Source organism: Heterocephalus glaber, unplaced genomic scaffold, assembly GCF_053883595.1.
Source record: "Heterocephalus glaber isolate CG9 unplaced genomic scaffold, H.glaber_assembly_v1.0 deba00001577, whole genome shotgun sequence".
In the NCBI taxonomy this organism is placed as follows: domain Eukaryota; kingdom Metazoa; phylum Chordata; class Mammalia; order Rodentia; family Bathyergidae; genus Heterocephalus; species Heterocephalus glaber.
In genome coordinates this window covers 19694619-19704843 of record NW_028258358.1, presented here as the reverse complement: position 1 = coordinate 19704843, position 10225 = coordinate 19694619, and the positions used below count along the sequence as shown (strand labels likewise).

At 36.3% G+C, this 10225-nt stretch overlaps 1 protein-coding gene across 1 annotated transcript; it reads left to right on the top strand.

Annotated features, from left to right (window-relative positions):
* The first annotated feature begins 7018 nt into the window (after window positions 1–7018).
* On the top strand, window positions 7019–9628 carry LOC101707924 (eukaryotic translation initiation factor 1A, X-chromosomal). The gene is given in 5 exon segments (XM_021258555.2): window positions 7019–7151; window positions 8694–8768; window positions 9008–9090; window positions 9093–9161; window positions 9163–9628. Coding segments are annotated over 5 exon segments (729 nt in total). The 3' UTR covers window positions 9532–9628.
* Window positions 9629–10225: the final 597 nt, after the last annotated feature.

The following is a 10225-nucleotide window of genomic DNA, read 5'->3' as shown; positions in this document are numbered from 1 at the left end:
GCCCCATATATGTAATCCACAGAATGTATACATTATGAATTACTTGATATTATACACAAATGTTATTTAATTTTATAACAGATGACAACTGACAAAATTTTAAGTTCACAGGACATCTTGGGATGTTACACATTAAAGATACTGGTTTATTATATTGAAAATTACTCAAAAGTTAGTCATCAGTTTCAAAATGAAGATCATCTATTTTGTAGACATAGAAGAAACATATGGGAGGAATTATTAATAAATCATTTTATGTTGATATTGTGTCATGATTTATTTCTAAGAAAAACAAGGGAAAGTGGAAAACATTATTCTGGGATAATGACATTTTATGTTCAAATTATTTTAAACTAAATCCTTGAGTAGATCATGGCTCTGAATGGAAAGGAGGGTGGGAAAGGAGAGAAATTTTTTTTTCAAAAACTGACAGAATTTGAGGATAGGAATTAAATTTGAAAATATATATTACTAAACTATGCTGACTACAAGAAGAGTTTGTGGTGTACCTGTGTAACTAAACTATTTGGTTTCATCTTATTTGATGTAAAAATAAAGAATTTGTATTAGAAGATAACTTGTTTCCTTTTGAACTTTACTACTACTGATTCTATGTTATTACAGCACCCTTCCTAAAACTATGACTTTGTTATACGCATGCTCCTTCCTTCAGTGGTGGATGTATGAATAGATAGGGAATGGCAGATAAGCAATTTCAGGTATGTTATCCAGGAATCAGACGCTGCTCATGTTCTCTTTTCAGAGCCCTCAGCTAGGAAAAAGGTGGATTTTCATTCCCAGTCCTATGATGTCTGTCTTTATGTAGGTTTAACTCAAGTATGGGACCACAGTTGTGTATTGATTCTTGTATTTCTTTTTTGTCTTCCCTTTATTCCTAAATAACTGAAAATGGTATATAGCTGACCACAGCTAAGAGTAAAAGAATGTTTACAAGAATCAAAATGACATCACCTTTTTTAACCATTGTTTTGTGCAAATATCCAGTTAGAGGTGTTCTTCATGTTCCAGGTATTTCATAAGATGTTCTAAGGCACAGTTGAAGATCTCCCTTTTAAAGTGATTTGAACTACTTAAAATGGAACAAAGAGGAACATAAATCTAGAAAATAGCCAATTCTAAAATACATGAAAATGCAGTCAACTGTTTTAGACATATTTGTATTGCTAATTAATATATAAAAGGTTTTAATCATTTCATATATATGGAAGCACAAAAAGCTCAAAGTCTTAGTTTCACTGTTTAACGACAATAACATTTAGTGACTATATGCTGAAAGGTCGTAGTAATTTTATTGCACATATTATATTTAAGGTCACATAAATCTAGCACTGATATACTCATGATTTCCTTTGTACTGAAGTTGCAATTTAGTATATGAGATCTATATTTTATCTTTTTACAAAATAGAGACCAACATAGTTTGAGTGTTCAGGGCCACAGTTGGCTGTGGCTACCATATTGAACAGCAGAAATAGGGACTATTTCCATTATCTCAGAAAGTTCTAGCAGGCAGCCCTGTCTTTTTTTTTTTTTTTTTACCGGCAATCGAACTCAGGACATCGCACTTATGAGGCAGGTATGGTGCCACTAAACTAAATCCCCAATCTGAGACTGACATAGTTTGAAAAATCAAGTTAAACAATTTCTACTATATGTTGTTCTGTAGTTCAGATATTCAGACAAAACACAATTCTCCTGTACTCAGAACTTACCATATGAATCTTGTAAGTGCTGTTTATAGTGGTGTTAAGATATCTAAATAGAAAAGAAAATAAAGCAAATCTTTCAGTGTTAGCATCCATACTTTGGATAGACACTATAAAAACTGAGCAAAGTGGGGCCGGGGATTTAGCACAGTAGTTTTGCCACCGGCTGTGCAAGCACAAGGACCCAAGTTAGATCCCTGGTACCAAAAAAAAAAACAAAACAATTGAGCAAAGTGAATGAGATACACAAATCTATGTAGAAGATTTTTTCTACATGACTGCCATTTTAAAGTTTCAGTGTGTTTCAATATGCCTAAAATAAATACTGTCTTTTATAAAAATATGATTTGCTATAAGTACAAAGTATAGCCCTCAAGAGGACTTGGTTCAAGGCAAAGGAAATGTGTTAGAAATATAAGGCATAATTTCTTAGCTAAGCCAAGGGATGTAAACAAAACAAAAGAGAAATAAAAAGAAAAATGATAGATCATCCAGTGTAAGTGCCAAATAGGGAATTAAAATATTTTCTTAATTGCTAACATGCTAAAAATTCATGATTTAAGTTAAAGCAATGATACCAAAAAAACACTTATAAATTTGTTATTGTATGTTTTGGTAATGTGATTATTTAACACAAAATGTTACATATATACCTCTCTCCTTGCAATTGTACATATGTTCTCTCATATCGTCTTTTGTCTATGGAAATTCACTACTATGATGTACTCTAGGGGACAAGATAGTTTCTGAATAACAGAGAGTTTTAAAATACCATCTCCTACAAACCTCTCTGGACCTCCCACAACAAAGACAGGTGCTAAAGTAGGAATCATCTGTGCCTCTAATCTTTTCTTTTTTTAATGTATAACCCATTTAAATTTATTCAGAGATTAGACTGACTTTTTTACAGCTATGAAGTACATGTCCTCCTGCATAAAGAGTTGTGACAGCTATTCTTAAGTCACCAAGTACAACTGAATGACAGGTTGGATGCCCATCCATCTTGCTGAGCCAAGCTGACACAATAAACATGCCAGGGCTAGTGAGGAAGAGCTTGGCCAGAGTATACGGAACAGAATGCATGACCAAGTCCCAGAGAGTCTGTCTACCTAATGAATCAACATGCCTCTCTGACCCAGAGACATTTTTCAGATTTTTAAAAAGTAAATTATATTAAAAGACCATTTTTCATATTTTCACTTTGTATAATCACTTCATGAGTTCTTACTGGACAAAATAAGACCCCCTTCATACAATCACTCACCCATTTCACCTGGTAAGCAGCCAGCTCCAGCCCCTTTGAAGGTCATGGAGATATCTTCTTCCTTGGAAGTTCTTTTATTTTAATTAAGTTTATTATTACATTTTAGGTATGCAATACAGTTAGATTCATCATTGGGATCTCCCACCTTTACATGATGTATTTTGGCTCTTACTTTTGCCTCATTCCCCTGCCTTTCCTTCAACCCCTCCTCTCTTCCCTATTTACAAAGACTTTGCTTCCATTTTCTCCTTTTCCCATATTTTTTCTTTTCCTTTCTTTCCTTTCCCCTACCCCTCTCACTTACCCTACTCCTTTAGACCATTTTTTCCTATTTCATAATAACAATTATACATTTTTGAACCTTATTTACACTTTTAGTTTTTGACACCAGAGAAACTATTTGGTATTTACACATGTATGTCCTCTTTATTTCACTTAAGAGTATCGCCTCAATATGCATCCATTTAGCAATAAATGTCTCTAATTTCTCATTTTTGATAGCTGAGTAGTACTCTACTTTATTAAAAAAAAAACACACATTTTCTTTATCCAGTCTCCAACTGATGGGCTTTTGAACTGTTTCCAAGTTTTAGGTATTACAAACTGTGCTGCTCTGAACAAGGGTGCACATATAACACTGTGGTATGATACTTTTAATTCTCTGGGGACAATACCCAACAAGGGAATAGCTGGATCAAGTGGGACTTCCAGTCCTAGTTCTTTGAGGTAGCTCCATACTGATTTCCACAGTGGTTGCACCAGTCTACACTCCCACCAGCAGTGGAGCACTGTTCCTCTTTCCCCACAGCCCTGCCAGCATTTGTTATTGGTTGATTTCATGATAGCAGCCATTCTTTCTGGAGTGAGGTGGAATCTCAGTGCTGTTTTCATTTGCATCTTTTGAATGACCAGTGATGTTGAACATTTTTTCATGTATTTATTTGATATTTCTACTTCTTTGTGTGAGAAATGTCTGTTCATTTCAGATGCCCATTTTTGAATTGGGTCTTTAAATTTGGGAGGTCTGATTTTTTTAAGTTCTTTACAGATTTGAGATAGTACACCTTTGTCTGAGGGACTGCTGGTGAAAATATTTTCCCACATTGTGGGTTGTCTCTTCACACTGCTGGTGGTTTCTCTTGCTGTGCAGAAGCTTTTTGGTAAGAAGAGATCCCACTTGTTGATTGTTTGTGCTAGTTCATGGCCAACTGAGGTTTTGTTCATAAAGTCTTTTCCTACACCAATGTCTTCGAGACCTAACCCAATGTCTACCTAACCTCTGTTCCAGCCGGTTCAAAGTTTCTCTTTTAATATTTAGATCTTTAATTCACTTTGATCTTAGTTTAATGCATGGTGAAAGATAGGGGTCTAGTTTTAATCTTCGGCAAGTTGAAATCCAGTTTTTCCAACACCATTTATTAAAAAGGCTATCTTTACTCCAGTGAGGATGGTTAGCTCCTTTGTCAAAGATGAGGTATCTGAGTATGTCTGGAGTTGTTTCTGTATCTTCTAATCTATTCCACTGATCCTCAGGTCTGTTTCTCTCCCAGTACCATGCTGTTTTTATCATAATAGCTTTGTAGTATTTTGATTGTATCACTTGGCCTAAAGTGTTTTGATTGATCTAATCAGTTATTCTTCTGGTATAATGAAAATGAGATTGCCCCAGAGTCATTTGAGACTCAAAACCTTAAGACCTGCTATATCTGGAAGACACCTCTGAGAAGCAATCATTCCATAAGAGTTCTGAATACAAGCAACAAAGATACCTACAATAAGCAATATCGAAATATCAACCCAGGAACTAAACCAAGGACAGTACCAAAAATAAAAATAGAAATGAGAAGATATTTAAGTAAGGCACAAACCCAGACTTCCAGCTCACCAAAGACAAACTCTGGGGGAAACAAGTTGGAAAAGTCTGATAATCAACCACCTGGACACCCTGAACTGATAGCACAGGAAGTAACAAAAAAGATGAATGAGGATCTAGAAAAATTCCAAACAGAAATAATTTCCCAGAAGACTACAGAGATGGTGAGCAGAATGAAAGACATGATTAGAGACTCTAGAATACAAACAGATAAAAAAATTAATGAGTTCGGGACCATGATGAAAGCCATGAATGCCCAGCATAAGAAAGAAATGGATATAATGAACACCCAACATAGGAAAGAAATGGAATTCATGAAACAGATTCAAACAGATATCAAGGACATTAAAAACTCTATTGAAAGTATATTTAGCAGACTGAGCCAATATGAAGACAGAATATCAGATGTAGAAGACAAAATGGCAGTCAGTGACCATGAAAAGACAGATCTCTTAAAACTAGTACGGGACCATGAGAAATCAATCCAACAGTTCCTAGATGGCACAAAGAAGAATAATATAAGAATAATAGGAGTCCATGAAAAATCAAGAGAATGTATAAATGACATAAAAAAAACTGTTCACAGAATTAAAGACAGAAAACTTCCCAGAGCAAAGAATTTGACATATAGATAAGTGAGACATATAGGACTCCAACTAGCCATGATTAAAAAACATCTACACCTAGACATATAATAATCAAGATCCCAGAAACCCAAGAGAAGATCAAAATACTACAAGCAGAGAAAAAAACAAATCACATGCAAAGAAAAGCCCATCAGAATCACAGCAGACTTTTCAACACAAATACTCAAATTAATGAGAGCCAGGGGTAGGGTATTTCAAGCCCTAAATGAAAATAACTTCCAACCTAGACTGATGTATGCTGCAAAACTATCTTTCAAAATTGATGGGGAAATAAGATACTTCCATGACAAAGAACACCTAAGAAACTTCATGAATACGAAACCAGCACTCCAAACAATTCTAAACAATATCCTAGAAAAAGAAAATGAAAGTCACAACTCCATGAAGTCTAACAGAGCAAATCCTTCAGGCAAGGCAAGAAATTAAAAGGAGAGGGAGAAAAAATTAAAAAGAGCCAACAACAGGAAAATAACATGACAATGATAGGTCAATACATATCAGTTATACCCATCAATGTTAATGGCCTCAATTCACCAATCAAAAAAACCAGACTGGCAGAATGTATCAAGAAGCAAAATCCAACAATATGCTGTATACAAGAAACATATCTAATTCAAAAAGAAACTCATAGACAGAAAGTAAAAGGATGAGAAACAGTTCTCCATGTGACAAGAACCCAGAAAAAAGCAGGAGTAGCAATCTTATTTGCATACAAAGTAGATTTCAAACCAAAATTAATTAGGAGAGACAAAGATGGTCACTACATCCTTTTGAAGGGAACAATCCAAGAGGCAGAGATGACAATCATAAATATATATGTGCCAAATACAGAACAACCTATCAGCAATAAGGAAGCTAGAAACTGTATTCACTTTTCTTTGAAATTAATGACAATCAGGAGAAGGAAAACGAGAGAAGAAAAGAAAAAGAAAGAAGAAATCCGAATTACAGGAGGAACATGAACAAAAAGGAAGATGAAGAACAATGTGGGAAAGTGAGAGAGTGAGAGAGAGAAACAAAAAAACGAAGAAGAAAGAAAAAAACTTGAAAAGAATAGAAAAAAACAACTAAAAATTAAAAATAAGAGAAAAAATAATTTTAAAAAAACAAAAAAATGAAAGGCCACCTTTAGTGTATGTCTCTGCTGTTACAATAGACAACGTGGGCAGCGGTATGCAGATCTAAGTCAATTAGTTTCAGTGAGCCAGCAGCAGACCCCTGAGGTTCAGGCTGATTTCTGGTGCAAAGCCCAAGTTGAGCTCCCTGACCTCCTGCAGCGTTGAACTCTGTAGGGTTCTACTGCAGGTTCCAGCTGCCCTTTCCCTGAAGAGAGTCCAGGTTCAGATGGGAGGTGGTGATCCCTCCAACTTACCAACTATGTTGGTCTGGTGTGCCTTTACTGCAGACTCTCTTCACTTTTCCAGTGGGCTTCAATTTTCATCAAGGACCCTGAGAGAGGCCTTCCTTTTGTTGTTCACTTATGCTCTATCTTCTGGAGCTCAGGACAATGGCCTTTATGACCCCCTGTGGCTCTGGTTTGTGGATCCAGGTACAGGTGCAACCAGGAGGGCAGAAGATGGGGGAGGGGAGGTTGGGGAACTGTGGTGTTGCAGGTGCCCCCGTGGCTGCACTTCTCACAGGTGCGCCCCTAGCTGGGAGGCCTGCAGGGAGGTCTGTGTCTCTAATCTTAACTTTAGTGTTATCTCATGTTTAATAGCCTTTCTCCTTCAGCAAAGTGATGTATTATTAAGCTAATGATTGCTCATAAACAAAGTCTACCACTCAAACACTTGAAAGAGCTCTACAGAAGATATACAGAAAAATCATGACTAAAATAGCTCATTGAAGAGAAAAAAGATGATTTTAATTTACTGGTTCCTTCTATTTTCCATGTTCATTTCACTCTTAAATTCCTTTACTCTTCTGGGTTGCATAGCTCTGTTTTTGCAGCTTACTGCTTCATAGGAGTTGTAATGTGCTTATAGGAATCAGTAGCATGTTGCAGGATTATATGGTCATGGTCTGGGAGAAACATTATTGGTAAGGTGGAGCAAAGAATGAGGCCTCTACTCTGAAATTCTGTTTCTCAAAAAATCTCTCTAAAATGTTGAAGATGATTACAATTGTAGATGAATGAACCACAAAAAGATTAAGTTTAAAAAGTTTAAGCATTGATATGCTTGCTGGTAGAAGTCAGTTTGTCTTCTACCTTATTGATTTGATTTTTTTCTAATCTAAAAATAATAATATAATTTCAAGTCAGGGATTGTGTTGTTCTTTGCCTTGCATTTGTTGCCCAGAATTGTTTTTGCTATTCTCTGACTCTTCTGATTCCAAATGAATTTTAGGACTGATTTCTCTAGTTCTGTAAGGTATGCTGCTGGTATTTTGATTGGGATTGCATTAAATCTGTATAACAACTTGGGGAGTGTGACTATTTTCACTATGTTGGTGTTTCCTACCCACGAGCAAGGGATAGCTTTCCATTTTCTGATAACTTCTTTGATTTCCTTTTTCAAAGTACTATAATTTTCAATATAAAAGTCTTTTACTTTCTTTGTGAGATTAGTTCCTAAGTATTTCATTTGGGGGGGATGCTATTATGAAAGATGTTGTTTCCCTAATTTCTCTCTTGGTGAGTTTGTTATTTGTGTACAGGGATGCTATTAATTTTTGTGTATTCACTTTGTATCCAGCTATTCTACTGAATTTATTTATTAAATCTAGAAGTCTTTTGGTGGAGTTTTGGGGGTACTCTATTTAGAATATCATGTCCTCTGAAATAATGATAATTTAACTTCTTCCTTTCCTATCCTTATTTCTTTTATTTATTTTTTCTCTGATTGCTCTGGCTAATGATTCCAGAACTATGTTGAATAGGAGTGGGTGACAGTGGATATTCTTGACTTGTCCCAGATTTTCAAGTGAAAGCTTTCAGTTTTTGTCTATTTAGTATGATGTTGGCTGTTGGAAGATGCAGAAACAACCCTAAAAACACTCAGCAATCTTATTTTTGACAAAGGGTCCAAATACTTTCACTGGAAGAAAGATAGCCTCTTTTTAAAATATTGCTGGAGGAGGTACTGAGGGTTAGAACTTCAATATATTCATTTTGGAAGGGCACATTTCAGCCCCTAACACTGAATTTAAGTCTTCTTTCTTTTCTTTTTGCCTATGGGTAGCGAGCACCGACCATGTGCCAGACATTCTGTTAAATGCCGGTAATAAGATGTGGTCTCTGCCTGGTAAAGTTTGCGGTAAGGTTCCCAGACTGGCTTGCCGGGTCAAAGAGCCACATTAAAACTGAGATAACTACGAGGTTAATGAGTCAGCAACTTGTCAAACCAAGAAAAGCAGGTTACAAAGCAAGAGAGGGCAAGGCCGCAGCCGCGGCGATACTTCAGCGCGCTCCTTACTACGATGTCCGTTCCGCCTGCGTTCTCTTTGGCTGCCGCCAATTCTCCCAGAAAGCGTCTCCCTCCGCTCTAACAATAAGGCCCCTGTCGCGCCTCTCGGAGGAGTTGCGGACGCCTGAGCCACCCAGGAAGAAGTCAGAGAAGCCGCGCGGCCCTCGTAACCCCGCCACGCCCAAGAATAAAGGTAAAGGAGGTAAAAATAGACGCAGAGGCAAGAATGAGAATGAATCTGAAAAAAAGAGAACTGGAGTTCAAAGAGGATGGGCAAGAATATGCCCAGGTAATCAAGATGTTGGGAAATGGACGATTAGAAGCAATGTGTTTTGATGGTGTGAAGAGATTATGTCACATCAGAGGGAAATTGAGAAAAAAGGTTTGGATAAATACCTCAGACATCATATTGGTTGGTCTCCGAGACTACCAGGATAACAAAGCTGATGTGATTCTAAAATACAATGCAGATGAAGCAAGAAGTCTAAAAGCATATGGCGAGCTTCCTGAGCATGCTAAGATCAATGAAACTGATACATTTGGTCCTGGAGATAATGATGAAATTCAGTTTGATGACATCGGGGATGATGATGAAGACATTGATGATATCTAATTTGAGCCCAACATTCTACATTCCAGTTTTTCGGAAGATTGTCCTACAGTATGGATTTTGGCCATAACCCTCCAAGAAGCAGTTTTCATTATCATGATTGTAATTTATTAAGGCAGTTTGATTTGGTTCTACGGTATTTGTTTCTGTAAAAACTGTTAATGCTGAATTATTTTAAATGAAATGTTCAGCCCACTTCATTCTTTTGATGTAGTGGAGCACACGGGTAGAAGACCATATGCATTTCAAAAATAGTGCATTACTGCCTTTCCTGCTCTGACCACTCCCAGTTAAGTAAATGGTTGTTTTGAATTTAAAAAATAAATAAATAAATAAAATATTACTGGAAAAACTGGCTTTCTACATGCCAAAGGCTAACACTAGACCCATGTCTCTTACTATATACTAAACTAAAATAAAAATAGATCAAATATCTAAATATTAAAACAGAAACACTAAATCTTCTGAAAGAGAGAATAGGTAGAACACTTGAGGACATAGGTGTAAGTAAATACTTCATAAAATACCCAGACCATATGGGAACTACTTCAAAGAATCAACACCTGGAATCTCATCTTATTAAAAAGATTTGCAGAGCAAAAGAAGTCTCCAACAGAATGAAAAGAAACTACAGAGTGGGAAAAAATTTTAGGTAGTGGTTCACCAGATAAAGAACTAACATCTAGACCATATAAAG